The 18,869-nt window shown below is 38.2% G+C and overlaps 1 protein-coding gene across 1 annotated transcript in view; it reads left to right on the forward strand.

Annotated features, from left to right (window-relative positions):
- ripor3 (RIPOR family member 3) overlaps positions 1-11,194 on the forward strand; it is a 35,938-nt gene extending 24,744 nt beyond the window's left edge. Inside the window, 6 exon segments of the mRNA XM_061874435.1 lie at positions 2,580-2,750; positions 2,821-2,988; positions 4,454-4,656; positions 10,351-10,434; positions 10,498-10,588; positions 10,655-11,194. Of these exon segments, the coding sequence (XP_061730419.1) occupies positions 2,580-2,750; positions 2,821-2,988; positions 4,454-4,656; positions 10,351-10,434; positions 10,498-10,588; positions 10,655-10,755 (818 nt within the window). The 3' untranslated portion in view covers positions 10,756-11,194.
- Positions 11,195-18,869: the final 7,675 nt, after the last annotated feature.

Consider the following 18,869-nt stretch of genomic DNA (forward strand, 5'->3'; position numbering starts at 1 on the left):
TTTTTTTAATTCAAGTACCCCTTAGTCAGAGCAAAGCATTTTTGGTTGAAAAAAAGAGATAAAGAAGTAAAATACAGCACTATGTCATCAGTTTCTGATTTATTAAATTGTACAACAGTACAAAGTATTGCTCATTTGTAGTGGTCTTTCTTAAACTATTTGGAAAAAAAAAGATGTAAAAATAACTAAAAACGCGTTGAAAAACAAACAAGTGATTCAATTATACATAAAGATTTCTACACATAGAAGCAATCATCAACTTAAAGTGCCCTCTTTGGGGATTGTAATAGAGATCCGTCTGGATTCATGAACTTAATTCTAAACAATTCTTCACAAAAAAAGAAATCTTTAACATCAATATTTATGGAACATGTCCACAAAAAATCTAGCTGTCAACACTGAATATTGCATTGTTGCATTTCTTTTCACAGTTCATGAATTTACATTCATATTTTGTTGAAGTATTATTCAATAAATATTTTTATAAAGGACTTTTGAATTTCTATTTTTAAAATATCTTTTAAAAATCTCACATACCCCTTGGCATACCATCAAGTACCCCCAGGGGTACGCGTACCCCCATTTGAGAACCACTGCTCTAGAAGTATGGAATGAAAGAATATATAAGAGAATTGACTGAGTGTGTGTACCTTCAGTGCTGAATGATGAGCATAGGCAGTGTGGAGTGTTTTCTTTAGCTCGCTTTCCATTTTTATGTACTCACTGTCCACTGTGTCCAGGTACTTGGAGAATGTTTTCCGTGCCATTTGCTGTTTGACACCGGTATCATGCTAATTAGCTGCCTGAAATCGGGTGACTCCACCGTAGAAATAGCCTGCATGTCTTCCAGCACATACGCTGCAATGGCTCTATCAATGTTGTCCTGGCTAGCAGGCCCTCAGGTAAAATCCTTAGGTGGAGGTGGAGGTGAAGTGGCATCGGAGTCTGTGTCTCTCTTTACTAGCTTCGTCGAAGCATGTTGCTTTTGTAGCTGTTTCAGCAGATTTGAATTGCTGTTTTGGGCAGTGGATAGGATCTTTGATCCAAGACTCAACTTACATTTAACTAAAATGTTCTTTTCTTTGTGCTCGACAAAAGAAAAGTAGTGAGAATATCTCCATGTTAAGAAACTCGACTTTGGCTCCGACATGATGTCTTGTTGTTAGTAAACACAGACACGCCCCATCCACCACACACACCGAGCCTCTTCTCTTCTACCGCTTGTGACACAAGAAGATTCAGAAGGACGACACTGCAACTCTCCAATAAAACACACTCAGATCATAGTTTCTAGCCAATACTACATAAAAAATAACGTAAAATAACGCAGTAACGCATCATGTAGCAACGGGAACTGAGTTAAAGAATATAAATTAAAAAAAAACGCGTTAGACTACTAGTAACACTGCCGTAGGACGTATAGTCAATAGGACATGTCTTAACATGTAGCATGTAGCATACAGTGGGGCAAAAAAGTATTTAGTCAGCCACCGATTGTACAAGTTCTCCCACTTAAAATGATGACAGAGGTCTGTAATTTTCCTCATAGGTACACTTCAACTGTGAGAGACAGAATGTGAAAAAAAATCCAGGAATTCACATTGTAGAAATTTAAAGAAATTATTTGTAAATTATGGTGGAAAATAAGTATTTGGTCAACCATTCAAAGCTCTTACTGATGGAAGGAGGTTTTGGCTCAAAATCTCACGATACATGCCCCCATTCATTCTTTCATTAACACGGATCAATCGTCCTGTTCCTTTAGCAGAAAAACTGCCCAAAAGCATGATGTTTCCACTCCCATGCTTCACAGTAGGTTTGGTGGTCTTGGGATGCAACTCAGTATTATTTTTCCTCCAAACACGAGTTGAGTTTATACCAAAAAGTTCTATTTTGGTTTCATCTGACCACATGACATTCTCCAAATCCTCTGCTGTATCATCCATGTATCCATTTTGGTATATACTCAACTGGTCGTGTTTGGAGGAAGAAGAATACTGAGTTGCATCCCAAGAACACCATACCTACTGTGAAGCATGGGGGTGGAAACATCATGCTTTCGGGCTGTTTTTCTGCTAAGTCGACAAGACGATTGATCCGTGTTAGGGAAAGAATGAATGGGGCCATGTATCGTGAGATTTTGAGCCAAAACCTCCTTCCATCAGTGAGAGCTTTGAATGGTTGACCAAATGCTTATTTTCCACCATAATTTACAAATAAATTATTTAAAATTCCTACAATGTGAATTCCTGGATTTTTTTTCACATTCTGTCTTTCACAGTGAAGTGTACCTATGACGAAAATTACAGACCTCTGTCATCATTTTAAGTGGGAGAACTTGGACAATCGGTGGCTGACTAAATACTTTTTTGCCCCACTGTATATCAACATGTACAAACACTTGGCACATGTATCTTACTTCAATATGTAGAATGTAGGACATGTAATATGCATCAATACATAACATGTAGGACATGTGGCCGGTAGCACTTTAGCATGTAGCACGTTAGCATGTACAGTCAAAGTTGAAGAAATGACATTTGGCCTTGGCAGAGGTAACACAAGCATCTTGTCTTCAGTGCTGCTGGAGGCTGAGAGGGGGGTGCTGCACTTCTGGGAGGACTGCCTCAGTGACACCACATCGCCATTCTGCTGCCGCTCGGACGACTTTGTCACAGCGCTCAAGAAGAACTACTCCCACAAAGTCAAGTCCAAGGTCAGGGTCAAGCAGCCAGGACACTCTGAAAGAGGTAAAGAAAAAAATAAAAAATACACGCATTCTTGAAGTGTAGCTGGAAGTATCCTAACGTGTGTGTGCAGTGTTCAGTGGGCTGGTGCAGGAGGTACAGGCGGCCAGCAGGGCGGCGCTGTGGCCTCCCCAGCCGCCATGCAGCTCGGACAAGGTGAGCGTTTTCCAGCTGTCTCTCTACCTGCGACGCTGCAGCATCAGCACGCTGGGAGAACATGTGACCCGCCTCTCCAAAGAAGGTGAATGAATGAACTAGTCAGCCATATTTATTGTTTACTTTTGAGTATTTGAGAGGCATTTCAAACTTACCAGCAGCCTTAAAGGGGAACATTATCACCAGACCTATGTAAGCGTTAATAAATACCTTGATGTTGCAGAAAAAAGACCATATATTTTTGTAACCGATTTCCGAACTCTAAATGGGTGAATTTTGCAAATTAAACGCCTTTCTATTTATCGCCCTCAGAGCGATGTCAGAACGTGACGTCACATAGGTAATAAAGCCGCCATTTTCACAAACACATTACAAACACCGCGTCTTAGCGCTATTATTTTCAGTTTTTTCGACTATTTTCTGGAACCTTGGAGACATCATGCCTCGTCTGTGTGTTGTCGGAGGGTGTAACAACACTAACAGGGAGGGATTCAAGTTGGCCGAAACATGTGAAAGTGGCAAGAAATTGGACGAAATTTGTTCAAAATACGAGGATGTGGGGAAAGCCGACGAAATGGTCAGTCATTTGTTCCGCACACTTTACCGACGAAAGCTATGCTACTACAGAGATGGCAAGATTGTGTGGATATCCTGCGACACTCAAAGCAGATGCATTTCCAACAATAAAGTCAAAGAGATCTGCCGCCAGACCCCCATCGAATGTGCCGGAGTGTCTGCACATTTTACTGGCGGTGCTAAGGCAGACATGGCACAGAGATGTATGGATAACCTGCAGATGCATTTCCAACGATAAAGTCAACTAAATTCCAAAGGTGAGTTTTGTTGATGTTGTTGACTTATGTGCTAATCAGACATATTTGGTCGCGGCATGGCTGCCACCTAATCGATGCTAACATGCTATTTAGGCTAGCTGTATGTACATTTGAAACTATATTTACATCCAGCATTTCCCTTCACCCACATTTAATGCCAAACAAACACTTACCAATCGATGGATTTAAGTAGCTCCAGTGTCACAAGATGCGAAACTTCCGATCGTTTGGTCTGCACATTTTACCGGCGATGCTAAGGCAAACATGACCGAATAGCGTCAATAGCTATTCACTCAATAACTTCAGTTTCTTCTTCAATTTCGTTTTCGCTATCTGCCTCCATACTCCAACTACTTGTTTCAATACATGCGTAATCTGTTGAATCGCTTAATCCGCTGAAATCCGAGTCTGAATCCGAGCCAATGTCGCTATATCTTGCTGTGCTATCCGTATTGGCATCACTGGATGACGTCACAGGAAAATGGACGATGGCTTCACAGATAGCAAAAATCAGGCACTTTAAAGCTCTTTTTAGGGATATTCCGGGATGGGTAAAATTTTGAAAAAAACTTCAAAAAATAAAATAAGCCACTGGGAACTGATTTTTATTGGTTTTAACCCTTCTGAAATTGTGATAATGTTCCGCTTTAAACACAACAAATACTCTGTTTTCTGTCAATCGTGTCATCCAACATGGCCTCATCCACGATGTTTCAGAGTACTTTCTGTCCGCCATGAGGGGACCCAAGCGGAGAAAAGCGTTAAACAGGATGAGGGGGCGTGGCATCGCAGAGCTCCTCCCACTGGGACGCACGCTGCAGACGCTTGCAGGGCTGCAGCTGGACGCAAACAACAAAGTGTGCAAAGCTGCAGCGGAGTGCCTGAAACGGGGCGCCAGCTGCGGCGCGTTCCGCTCTAAGGTATGTGACTTTGTGTTTAGTACTTAAAAATGCAGTGCACTGTCGGTACTCACATGTTGCACTCAGGATGGTGAGTGTGCGGTGCAACACACATAGCACCCTCGATAGCGAGGGGGAGGGATTACATACATAGAGAGATAATGTAACATTTGTCTCATTCCAAGCAGGGACGATACACAAAAGCCGAAAAGTAATAACCAGGTATATTTACAATATCGTTCAATCAATAGGCAAGATAATGTATACTGTATTTTCCGGACCATTGGGCACACCGAGTTAAAAGGCCCACTGCCGATTAATGGTCTATTTTCAATCTTTTTTCGTGTATAAGGAGGTTTATAGGGTGCCTTAAAGGAATCATATTAGTTTTCCTTTTTTTTCTAAATTAAAAACACTTCTTTGTGGTGTACATAACACATAATGGTGGTTCTTTGGTGAAAATGTTGCATATATTAGGTTTTACAGATCATCTTTAAGCTGCTTTCTGACAGTCGCTTCGGGATGCTGTGTTTTATGGGCTGTCTTATTTACGTGGTTCACCTAAGCCAGCGTCTTCTCCCCGTCATCTTTGTTGTAGCAGTGTAGCGTGCAAGGACAAGAGTGGAAGAAGTGTTTTAATGACTTTCGGACTTTACTTAAATCAATAACAGAGCAGCATCTCCTCATCCGGAAACAACAAAAACACCGGAAATGTGTCCCGTGAAAAAACGTCCAACCGGAACTCTCTAATAACTAAAGTTACTTGGGTGAACAATATAAACTCACTACACCGTTATGTTTTAGCGTTTCATGGCGAGTTTACTGACAGATATAAGAAATAACTTAACACTACTTCATATTAGAAAGGGCAACAGCGGAGGATGAATGTCCCATAACAAGAAGACGGAGAAAAAGAAGAAGCTTATCGACTACGGTGTCGGTACAGACTAAAGGCGGACGCGGGCAATTTTTCAGGATTCATGCAGATCGCAAATACAGATCAGCAGGTACCAGAGGGTCAGAAAAGTTGCTTTTGGATAATATTGCGAAACAAAATGCCAGAAAATATGTCTTACCTTATACACACACCATAATAATACTCGTATGTTGAAGGACAGTAAGATCCATCAAGCGGTGCGGTTTCATAGCTTACCAATGTCGTACAAACCACATTTCCATATGAGTTGGGAAATTGTGTTAGATGTAAATATAAACGGAATACAATGATTTGCAAATCCTTTTCAACCAATATTCAGTTGAATATGCTACAAAGATAACATATTTGATGTTAAAACTGATAAATATATATTTTTTTGCAAATAATCATTAACTTTAGAATTTGATGCCAGCAACACGTGACAAAGAATTTGGGAAAGGTGGCAATAAATACTGATAAAGTTGAGGAATGCTCATCAAACACTTTTATGGAACATCCCACAGGTGTACAGGCTAATTGGGAACAGGTGGGTGCCATGATTGGGTATAAAAGTAGCTTCCATGAAATGCTAAGTAATTCACAAACAAGGATGGGGTGAGGGTCAACACTTTGTAAGCAAATTGTCCAACAGTTTTAGAACAACATTTCTCAATGAGCTATTGCAAGGAATTTAGGGATTTTACCATCTACGATCCGTAAAATCATCAAAAAGTTCAGAGAATCTGGAGAAATCACTGCACGTAAGCGATGATATTACGGACTTTTGATCCCTCAGGCGGTACTGCATCAAAAAGAGTTTCATCACATGGACTCAGGAACATTTCATAAAACCACTGTCAGTAACTACAGTTGGTCGCTGCATCTGTAAGTGCAAGTTAAAACTCTACTATGCAAAGCCAACCCCATTCATCAACAATATCCTGAAACGCCGCCGGCTTGGCTGGGCCTGAGCTCACCTAAGATGGACTGATGCAAAGTGGAAAGGTGTTCTGTGGTCTGACGAGTCCACATTTCAAATTATATTTGGAAACAGAGGACGTAGTGTCCTCCAGAACAAAGAGGAAAATAACTATTCGGATTGTTATAGGCGCAAAGTTCAAAAGCCAGCATCTGTGATGGTATGGGGGTGTATTAGTGCCCAAGGCATGGGTAACTTACACATCTATGAAGGCACCATTAATGCTGAAAGGTCCATACAGGTTTTGGAGCAACATATGTTGTCATCCAAGCAACATTATCATGGACGCCCCTGCTTATTTCAGCAAGACAAGTCTTACAACAGCGTGGCTTTGTAAAAAAAAAAGAGTGCGGGTACTTTCCTGGCCCGCCTGCAGTCCAGACCTGTCTCCCATCAAAAAAGTATGGCGCATTATGAAGCGTAAAATACGACAACAGAGACCCCGGACTGTTGAACGACTGAAGCTCCACATAAAACAAAAATGGGAAAGAATTCCACTTTCAAAGCTTCAACAATTAGTTTTCTCAGTTCCCAAACGTTTATTGAGTGTTGTTAAAAGAAAAGCTGATGTTACACAGTGGTGAACATGCCCTTTCCCAACTACTTTGGCACATGTTGCAGCCATGAAATTCTAAGTTAATTATTCGCAAAAAACAATCATGTTTATGAGTTTGAACATCAAATATCTTGTCTTTGTAGTGCATTCAATTGAATATGGGTTGAAAAGAATTTGCAAATCATTGTATTCCATTTATATTTACATCTAACACAATTTCCCAACTCATATGGAAACGGAGTTTGTACTAAAACATTTTGATTGATTTTTTTAGCACTGTGTGTAATGTTCTGTATTTTCAACCGAACATTTAAAATGTTAGTGTTGTTTACTAGAGTCATATTGCAATCACAGTGCAGTCTACATGTATCTCTTACGTTTGACTGAAAAAAAGGATTTCAAGTGCGCCTTATAACCAACATCGCTCAATATTTTATTGAGCAATGTTGGTTAAGAGGCTGTAGACACTTTGCACTTAGTTCCTGCAGTGGGTCTGGGTTACTTTTTGCCTCATCCCTCACTTAAAGCGTGAATGGAAAATGTGTAAAGACCTACCGACCTGATCAGGAATGATAAGTCTGAAAGAGAAAGAGATGACAGTATGATCTGCTCACAGATGCTACCCAGCGGTTCTTTGAGTAGACTACAGCTAGCCTTGGAAAGTCCCACTTAATGTTTCAGTCACATGCAGGATTCTCACAAGAATGAGGCAAAAATACAACCTTATCTACTGTAAGTGTGCACATTTTGACAGGGCAGTGCTGTCCCAAATGCATGACTGTAAACAATTCAACTATTATATTTCTTATTCATTGGTATAAGTACAAAACATGCATCAAATTAAATTCAAGCTTGATTAGAAAATAAATTATAAAATATTTTGAAATTAATTTAAAAAAACTGTTAGTACTGAGGTTGTGGGGCTGAAAAATATAATTCAGTTTAGTGCCCGGATTTAGCCAAAGGCAGTCCTGGCACTGACAGTGCACAGTTGACGTACTTATCAGCATACTCAAAAGTAAATAAGTATGGAAGTTGGCTAATTAGTGTTTGTAGAGTGTATGGAAGTCTTATTGCAGCAAAACAATTTGCAAATGCATATTTCAATCTGTGTGTTGTAATTTATGAGTGTAAAAAAAATAAGTGTGTCCATGTTGTTCTTTGTGTGTGTGTAAGGAATAAACAAATCTGTGTGTTCGTATTCAAATTCTGTGTGAAGCAGGAAAAGAAAAATCTGAACTTCCAGTGAAGATTCCTGTTTCCAATGGTGGCCGACAGTGATAAATGATACCAGACCGATGCTTCTTTCTTGAAATGTCCTTATCATTTAATGATTTTGTCACTACTACAAAATGTCAAATAACATCATTGTTTTAATTTGTTGACATGACATATTTTAATTATTTATATATACAGTACCGGCCAAAAGTTTGGACACGTGATACATATTTTGTGCGCACGGGATACATATCTAAAAAAAAAATGTTCCCCCACCAAAAATGTTTTCCCCATGTCCCTTTAGAGCAGGGGTCACCAACCTTTTTGAAACCAAGAGCTACTTCTTGGGTACAGATTAATGCGAAGGGCTACCAGTTTGATACAGACTTAAATAAATAGCCAGAAATAGCCAATTTGCTCAATTTACCTTTAATAAAAAAATCTATATATATAAAAAACAAATGGGTATTTCTGTCTGTCATTCCGTCGTACATTTTTTTTTTTCCTTTTACGGAAGGTTTTTTGTAGAGAATAAATGAACGGTTCAAAAGAGGAGAAAACATGAAAAAAATGAAAATTAAATTTTGAAATATTGTTAATCTTCAATTTCGACTCTTTGAAATTCAAAATCAGCCAAAAATTAAGAGAAGAACTAGCTAATTCAAATATTTTTGAAAACATTTAAAAAGTATTTATGGAACATCATTAGTAATTTTTCTTAAGATTAATTTTAGTATTTTGATGACATGTTTTAAATAGGTTAAAATCCAATCTGCACTTTGTTAGAATATATAACAAATTGGACCAAGCTATATTTCCAAGACAAATCATTATTTCTTCTAGATTTTCCAGAACAAAATTTTTTAAAGAAATTCAAAAGTACTTTTAAATAAGATTTTAATTTGATTGTACAGATTTTCTAGATTTGCGAGAATAATTGTTTTGAATTTTAATCATAATAATTTTGAAGAAATATTTCACAAATATTCTTTGTCCAAAAAACAGAAGCTAAAATGAAGAATTAAATAAAGATGTATTTATTCATCTTTACAATAAAAAAAATGTATTTACTTGAACATTGATTTAAATTGTCAGGAAAGAAGAGGAAGGAATTTAAAAGGTAAAAAGGTATATGTGTTAAAAAATCCTAAAATCATTTTTAAGGTTTTATTTTTTCTCTAAAATTGTCTTTCTGAAAGTTATAAGAAGCAAAGTAAAAAAAACAACAAATGAATTTATTTATAATAATAATAATAATGGATTAGATTTATATTGTGCTTTTCTATTGTTATATACTCAAAGCGCTCACAGAGAAGTGGGAACCCATCATTCATTCACACCTGGTGGTGGTAAGCTACATCAGTAGCCACAGCTGCCCTGAGGTAGACTGACAGAAGCGTGGCTGCCAGTTTGCGCCTACGGCCCCTCCGACCACCACCAATCATTCATTCATCATTCATTCACCGGTGTGAGCGGCACCGGGGGCAAAGGGTGAAGTGTCCTGCCCAAGGACACAACGGCAGCGACTTTGATGTCCATAGGTGGGAAGCGAACCTGCAACCCTCAGGTTTCTGGCACGGCCGCTCTACCCACTACGCCATGCCGCCCCTAAACAAATGAAGACCAAGTCTTTAAAATATTTTCTTGGATTTTCAAATTCTATTTCAGTTTTGTTTCTCTTAGAATCAAAAATGTCGAGCAAAGCGAGACCAGCTTGCTAGTAAATAAATAAAATTCAAAAAACAGAGGCAGCTCACTGGTAAGTGCTGCTATTTGAGCTATTTTTAGAACAGGCCAGTGGGCTACTCATCTGGTCCTTACGGGCTACCTGGTGCCCGCGGGCACCGCGTTGGTGACCCCTGCTTTAGGGGTTCCGTATATTTTTGCGTCATATTTTAGTTAATTTTTTGTCATGGTGTTTACACTACATTTCAAGTACAAAAGTATCAGTCTGGTATCAGTTTTGCCGAGTGGTGAGTGTGAAGTGAAACATTCCTTAAAAGAGGAATAAAGAAATGTTTTGTGCACTTTGACCTCTGTGTCCAGGCGGTGGTTTACTACACGGAGAGTTTGAGGAGCACCGACGTTCAAATCCAGCTAAGCTCCTGTTTGGCGCTCAAACGTTTGATGGTGAGTGAGGGGCTTCAACATGAGTGCTGTGTTGCTTCACCCTCACCGTGCGTGTGCTGCCAGGCCACAGAGAGCGTGGATCACATCGCAGAGCTGTGGAGGTCAGCTGATGATGACGTCCGCAGTGCGGTCAAGGAGGCAATTCTGTCTTTTGGTATGAGACGCGTCCTTGAATTGTCTGGCTGGCTGTTTAAAGCATGACGTCGTGTGTTTGTGGCAGGTGGCAAAGGTCACGAGGCCTTCCAGAGGATGGAGCATCTGGACATGTTAATGCAGGAGGAGTTCTACCAGAACCTGGAGACCGAGATCACCGTCCTATAGGAACAACTTTCTTATGTTTCCTCTGTGTTAGTGTGGACTGACAAAGAACAACAAGCACATGAGAGGAAAAAGGACACATTTTTAAAGATGTTTAACAGCATGCAATTTTTTTCTCAAACACTATTTGTAGGCCATTTATTTTGACACTTCTTGTCGAACCCAAAGTGTATTTTGAAAGCCCGACGAAAAGGAACACTTGCGGTTTCACATCGCAGAGATACAGAAAATGACTGTCGAAAGTTACTTAGTCACGTTGAAAGTGGAAGCTACGAGGACAAGCGGTAGAAAGTGGATGGGATGGATGGGTAAGTCCGGGTCCATGTACCTTTTGTTCATTCTATTCCCAATTCCATCCATCCATTTTCTACTGCTTATTCCCTTTTGGGGTCGCAGGGGGCGCTGACGCCTATCTCAGCTACAATCAGGCGGAAGGTGGTGTACACCCTGGACAAGTCGCCACCTCATCGCAGGGCCAACACAGATAGACGGACAACATTCACACTCACATTCACACACTAGGGCCAATTTAGTGTTGCCAATCAACCTATCCCCAGGTGCATGTCTTTGGAAGTGGGAGGAAGCCGGAGTACCCAGAAGGAACCCACGCAGTCACGGGGAGAACATGCAAACTCCACACAGAAAGATCCTGAGCCAGGACTGTAGGACCTTCGTATTGTGAGGCAGACACAATAACCCAGAGGTGTCAAACTCAAATACAGAGTGGGCCAAAATTTTAAACGTAACAAAGCCGCGGGCCAAGGTTGAACAAATTAACCTTTTAATAGAAACCCAAACAAGATTTCCATTAAATATTGAACAAGCACGGCTTATATAACTTTAGTAACATGCAAAATCCAGTTTCAAATAATAATAATAATAATAATTAAAAAAATATCAATGGCATATCAAAATTCACGGGTGCATGTCCTCCCCGTGAATGTGTGGGTTCCCTCCGGGTACTCCGGCTTCCTCCCACCTCCAAAAAACATGCACCTGGGGATAGGTTGATTGGCAACACTAAATTGGCCCTAGTGTGTGAATGTGAATGTTGTCTGTCTATCTGTGTTGGCCCTGCGATGAGATGGCGACTTGTCCAGGGTGTACACCGCCTTCCGCCCGATTGTAGCTGAGATAGGCACCAGCGCCCCCCGTGACCCCAAAGGGAATAAGCGGTAGAAAAATGGATGGATGGATGGATGTTTTAAAGAAAACCTGCCATATATAAGAAAAAAAAATCAAAACACGGCCCTAATTTTATTTTTTGATTTGCGTTTCAGAATTCAGGACTCCTGCTGAAAAAATGTTACCAAAATGCTAAAACATTGCTAAACGCAAAGGAAAAGCTGAAATGGTCCGTGTACCTTCCGTTCATTCGATTTCCAATTCTGAAACGTAAATCAAAAAATAAAATAAGGTCCGTTTTTCAATTTGTATTGTATATGGCAGGTTTTTAAAACAAACAAAAAAGGGTTGATTTTCGGTGTTCAAGCCATATACTCTCTGTCCGTCAAATTCATGACGTCACTAAGGGGTTGCTTCAAGGCCCAGTGCCAGTCTACTTGGGGAGGGGACGGGATCTTGCTCAGGTGTTGCTGAGTGGAGGCTCAACAGTTTTTGACTGTGCCAGGCTATTTGTTTGCTCCTATTTATTTTCTGCTTTGCTACAAAGTAAGTTTTATTTACGTGACTTTATGATAAACATTTTTGTTAAACAGACACAATCAAGGTTGATTGGCAACACTAAACTGGCCCTAGTGTGTGAATGTGAGGTTGTTGGCCCTGTGATGAGGTGGCGACTTGTCCAGGGTGTACCCCGCCTTCCGCCCGAATGCAGCTGAGATAGGCTCCAGCAACCCCCCGTGATTCTAAAAGGGACAAGCGGTAGAAAATGGATGGATGGATGGACACAATTCTGGACATCAATTATTAGCTGGCTGCACACATCTGAACTAGCTTCATTTATATTCGGCAACCAATAGCAGTAATAGTTAAGGACTTTACTGCTACACGGTCTGTGTATCTTACGTTCAGTCTATTTCACATTCTTAAATGCAAATCAAAAAACTACATTCAGGCCATTTTTTTCTATTTTCATCTCTGAAACGAAAGTTTTTGAAGGACACTTTTTTAAAAACGACATTAGGAATCCCGCTGAACAAAAATGTTAGTTATGTTAAAAACATGCTAAACACAAAGGAAAAGATAAAATACTGCGTCAGGTTCAATTTGTCATCACACAGATAACCACGCATTTTTGTATTTTGGGTGAACATTTTTTTTAATTTTTGTGATTATCTGAAACAAGTTCAATACATACAATAAAAACGGCACAAAATCCAATTTTATGGCACTATTTTAATGAAAATCAACCCTCTTTTGTTTGTTTTCAAATCTGCCATTTATGATAAAAAGCGAAAAACAGCCGTAATTTTATTTTTTGATTTGCGTTTCAGAATTGGAAATAGAATAAATGCAAGGTATACGGATAAAAAATGTTACCATTATGCTAAAAATATGCTAAACGCAAAGGAAAAGCTAAAATACGGCTTCCTGTTCTAATTATAACACAGATAACCACGCAATATTGCATTGTGGATGAACATATATTGGATTTTTGTGTTTATCTGGAAAAATACACATCCATAAAAGGAAAACGCCACAAAATCCAATTTTATGGTAAAGTTAAAGTTAAAGTACCAATGATTGTCACACACACTCTTGGTGTGGCGAAAACATTCTCTGCATTTGACCCATCACCCTTGATCACCCCCTGCGAGGTGAGGGGAGCAGTGAGCAGCAGCGGTGCAACGCCCGGGAATCATTTTTGTTAATTTAACCCCCAATTCCAACCCTTGATGCTGAGTGCCAAGCAGGAAAGGAATGAATCCCATTTTTATAGTCTTTGGTATGACTCGGCCGGGGTTTGAACTCACAACCTACCGATCTCAGGGCGGACTATATTTTAATGAAAATGGTCCATGTTCATTCTATTTCCAATTCTGAAACCCAAATCAAAAAACAAAATTACGGCTGTTTTTCGATTTTTGTTTTACATGACAGATTTGAAAACGAACAAAAAAGGGTTGATTTTCATTAAAATATTGCCATAAAATTAAATTTTGTGCTGTTTTCCTTTTATGGATTTTATTTTTTCCAGATAAACACAAACATCGATTATATGTTCATCCAAAATGCAAAAGTGCGTGTTTATCTGTGTGATGGCAAATTAAACTGGTAGCAGTATTTTAGCTTTTCCTTTGCGTTAAGCATGTTTTTAGCATACCGGCGAATGCAGCTCAAGCACCCCGCGACCCCGAAAGGGACAAGCGGTAGGAAATAGATGTAGGGAAACATCTTTGTTCGACAGTAGTCGGATTGTCGTTTTAAAAAAGTGTCATTAAATAGTTTTTTTTCCAGAATTGAAAATGGAAAAAATGGCCCGAAATGTGTTTTTTGATTTTTATTTAAGAATTGGAAATAGAATGACAAGAAGGTATACTGACCGTTTGGGTCGTTACATTTCATTGTCATGAATGGTAAGTGAAAAAGAAAAACAACGGTTTTTGGGCGCTTTTTTAAGCACAAAAATATTCATTGAAGGTTTTTAACCATCAATCTCATTTTCATTCTAAAAGACTGAAAATTATTATTTTTTTTCATCTTGTATAAAAATGAACATAAGTCAGCAAGAAGGAAAAAAATAGATGAGTTCTCATGACCCTGACACCGGAAGTTAATATTTTAAGTCAAATGTGACATGTGGGAAAATAACTACAGTGTTGAAGAACTTCGAAGACGTTTTCTCTACAGGCCAGTCTGCGGTCTGCAAATATCAACTTTTGAGTTCCATTGTGGTGATATGAATGAACAGTCGGAGTAGGTCATTTGTTTTTGGTCTGTTTCAGAATCAGAATCAGAAATACCCGAGGGGAAATATAAGTTTATTTTTGTTACTGCTGACTTCTTCTTATGTTGTTGTGTGACATTTATAAAATGAAAATAAAACCGTTTTTTACAAGTTATTGTTTTCGACACTGAAAAAAATTATTGTTTTTATATTTTAAAATAAAATTCAAATCAATCAATTTTTTTTTTACCAATTTCCATTCATGAAAAAAATAGGTGCCACATTATGATTTTTTTTTTTTTTTTTGGACATTTTAACTTAAAATAAGTGATTCTTTATCGAACGTAAAAAGCCAGCTCACAAGCCAAGTGTCACCATGTGTTGCTACTGGACACTTTCCCTGTATTATTGTGTAGTATCAAATAATAGACACTTACATTGTATAAAAAAAACAATGTGTTTAAAATACATGCTTTTTTTTATTGAACTGCTAAGTCTGTCCGCTGTATTGTGATAAAAGGACAGGGCGTCTGAAAAATACACTAAAGCAGGGGTCACGAACCTTTTTGAAACCAAGAGCTACTTCTAGGGTACTGATTAATGCGAAAGCCTACCAGTTTGATACACACTTAAATAAATCGACAGAAATAGCCAATTTGCTCAATTCACCTTCTAATAAATAAATATATATATATATATATATATATATATATATATATATATATATATATGTGTGTGTGTAAAAAAATGGGTATTTCTGTCTGTCATTCCGTCGTACTTTTTTTTTCCTTTTACGGAAGGTTTTTTGTAGAGAATAAATGAGGGAAAAAAACATTTAATTGAACGGTGCAAAAGAGGAGAAAACAGGGAAAAAAAATGAAAATTTTATTTTGAAACATAATTTATCTTGAATTTCCATTCTTTAAAATTCAAATTTCAACCGAAAAAAAGAAGAGAAAAACTAGTTAATTTGAATCTTTTTGAAAAATAAAATAAAATAATGTATGGAACATCATTAGTAATTTTTCCTGATTAATATTAATTTTAGAATTTTGATGACATGTTTTAAATAGGTTAAAATACAATCTGCACTTTGTTAGATTATATAAGAAATTGGACCAAGCTATATTTCTAACAAAGACAAATCATTATTTCTTCTAGATTTTCCAGAACAAAAATGTTAAAATAAATTCAAAAGACTTTGAAATAAGACTTAAATATGATTCTTAAGATTTCTCTAGATTTGCCAGAATAATTTTTTTAAATTTTAATCATAAGTTTGAAGACATATTTCACAAATATTCTTTGTCGAAAAAACAGAAGCTAAAATGAAGAATTAAATTAAAATGTATTCATTTTTCTTCACAATAAAAAATTTTTAAAAATTACTTGAACATTGATTAAAATTATCAGGAAAGAAGAGGAAGGAATTTAAAAGGTAAAAAGGTATATGTGTTTAAAAATCCTAAAATCATTTTTAAGGTTGTATTTTTTTCTCTAAAATTGTCTTTTCGAAAGTTATAAGAAGCAAAGTAAAAAAATTAATGAATTCTTTTAAACAAGTGAAGACCAAGTCTTTAAAATATTTTTGGGGATTTTCAAATTCTATTTGAGTTTTGTCTCTCTTAGAATTCAAAATGTCGAGCAAAGCGAGACCAGCTTTCTAGTAAATAAATACAATTTTAAAATAGAGGTAGCTCACTGGTAAGTGCTGCTATTTGAGCTATTTTAAGGAACAGGCCAGCAGGCTACTCATCTGGTCCTTACGGGCTACCTGGTGCCCGCGGGCACCGTGTTGGTGACCCCTGCTCTAAAGGATATTCTTTAAAAAATTTGTGACAAGCTGAGGATTTGGGAACAACTTTAAAGATGTCACCAATATTAATTAATCTACCACATTTGTACATTTTTACTTATGGTGGTCAGGAACTGAACCAAAATGAAAAACATTCTTTGTCTACTGACGCAGATATGAATGTATGTACGACGGATATTGCCCTCCAAAATAATCTCCCTCTTTTTTTAAGAAATAAAATCAGAGGAACACCCGCGACTTGTACAAACCCTGTTTCCATATGAGTTGGGAAATTGTGTTGGATGTAAAAATAAACGGAATACAATGATTTGCAATTGAATGCATTACAACAAGATATTTAATGTTCAAACTCATAAACTTTATTTTTTTTGCAAATAATAATTAACTTAGAATTTCATGGCTGCAACACGTGACAAAGTAGTTGGGAAAGGGCATGTTCACCACTGTGTTACATCACCTTTTCTTTTAACAACACTCAATAAACGTTTGGGAACTGAGGAAACTAATTGTTGAAGCTTTGAAAGTGGAATTATTTCTCATTCTTGTTTTATGTAGAGCTTCAGTCGTTCAACAGTCCGGGGTCTGCGCTGTCGTATTTTACGCTTCATAATGTGCCACACATTTTCCATGGGAGACAGGTCTGGACTGCAGGCGGGCCAGGAAAGTACCCGGACTCTTTCACTACGAAACCACGCTGTTGCAACACGTGGCTTGGCATTGTCTTGCTGAAATAAGCAGGGGCGTCCATGATAACGTTGCTTGGATGACAACATATGTTGCTCCAAAACCTGTATGGACCTTTCAGCATTAATGGTGCCTTCAAAGATGTGTAAGTTACCCATGCCTTGGCCACTAATACACCCCCATACCATCACAGATGCTGGCTTTTGAACTTTGCGCCTATAACAATCCGGATGGTTATTTTCCTCTTTGTTCCAGAGGACACCACGTCCACAGTTTCCAAATATAATTTGAAATGTGGACTCGTCAGACCACAGAACACTTTTCCACTTTGCATCAGTCCATCTTAGATGAGCTCGGGCCCAGCGAAGCCAGCGGCGTTCCTTTGTGTTGTTGATGTATGAGTTTTGCTTTGCATAGCAGTTTTAACTTGCACTTACAGATGTAGCAACCAACTGTAGTTATTGACAGTGGTTTTATGAAGTGTTCCTGAGCCCATGTGGTGATGTCCTTTACACACTGTCGGTTTTTGATGCAGTACTGCCTGAGGGATCAAAGGTCCGTAATATCATCGCTTATGTGCAGTGATTTCACCAGATTCTCTAAACCTTTTGATGATTTTACAGACTGTAGTTGGTAAAATCCCTAAATTCCTTGCAATAGCTCGTAGAGAAATGTTCTAAAACTGTTCGACAATTTGCTTACAAATTGATGACCCTCACCCCATCCTTGTTCGTGAATTACTCAGCATTTCATGGAAGCTGCTTTTATACCCAATCATGGCACCCACCTGTTCCCAATTAGCCTGCACACCTGTGGGATGTTCCAAATAACTGTTTGAGTATTTCTCAACTTTATCAGTATTTATTGCCACCTTTCCCAACTTCTTTGTCACGTGTTGCTGGCATCAAATTCTAAGGTTAATGATTATTTGCAAGAAAAAAAAAAAGTTTATCAGTTTGAACATCAAATATGTTGTCTTTGTAGCTTATTCAACTGAATATGGGATGAAAATGATTTGCAAATCATTGTATTCCGTTTATATTTACATCTAACACAATGTCCCAACTCATATGGAAACGGGGTTTGTAAATGGGACAAAACAAACATGTTTACTTGACCCACTTATTGCTTAACTTACCAAGGAGCTGTTTATAATATTAGTTTCATCAGTGCTAAACATTATTAATTTATAACTCTTCCTCTGGTACTGTTCTCTTAGCATTCAAAAAAGTGGTTATTATTCCTCTGCTCAAAAGACCTAACCTGGATCCTGACATCATTGTAAACTTCCGGCCGGTGGGCCACCTTCCCTTTATCTCGTAAATCCTCGCAAAAATTGTTGTTCAATATCTAAACAAACACTTAGCGTCAAACAATCTCTGTGAACCCTTTCTGTCCAGTTTCAGGGCAAATCAATCAAGACATCCCTCGCAAAAATTACTATTGACCTATTGCTAACTAAAAAGGAATGCTGATGCGTCATCCATGTTGCTGTTACTTGATCTTAGCGCTGCTTTCGATACCGTTGACTAAAACATTCTATTAGAATATGTCAAAACACATATTGGTATTGTTGTGTGACTATCAGAAATGATTGAGAGTGGAAAGCAGGGCTCTGTCTGACACGCTGGGTCCAAGGATGCAACATGAAGTCTTTCCTGCTGATTTATTTTCCCTCAGAGTAAAAATGCAATACATTACATGCAGATGGTTTGTGGTCCCTCTGCAGTCAATAGAAGAAACGGCACCCTCTTCACACTCTTTCCA

Source organism: Nerophis ophidion, linkage group LG16 (genome assembly GCF_033978795.1).
Source record: "Nerophis ophidion isolate RoL-2023_Sa linkage group LG16, RoL_Noph_v1.0, whole genome shotgun sequence".
In the NCBI taxonomy this organism is placed as follows: domain Eukaryota; kingdom Metazoa; phylum Chordata; class Actinopteri; order Syngnathiformes; family Syngnathidae; genus Nerophis; species Nerophis ophidion.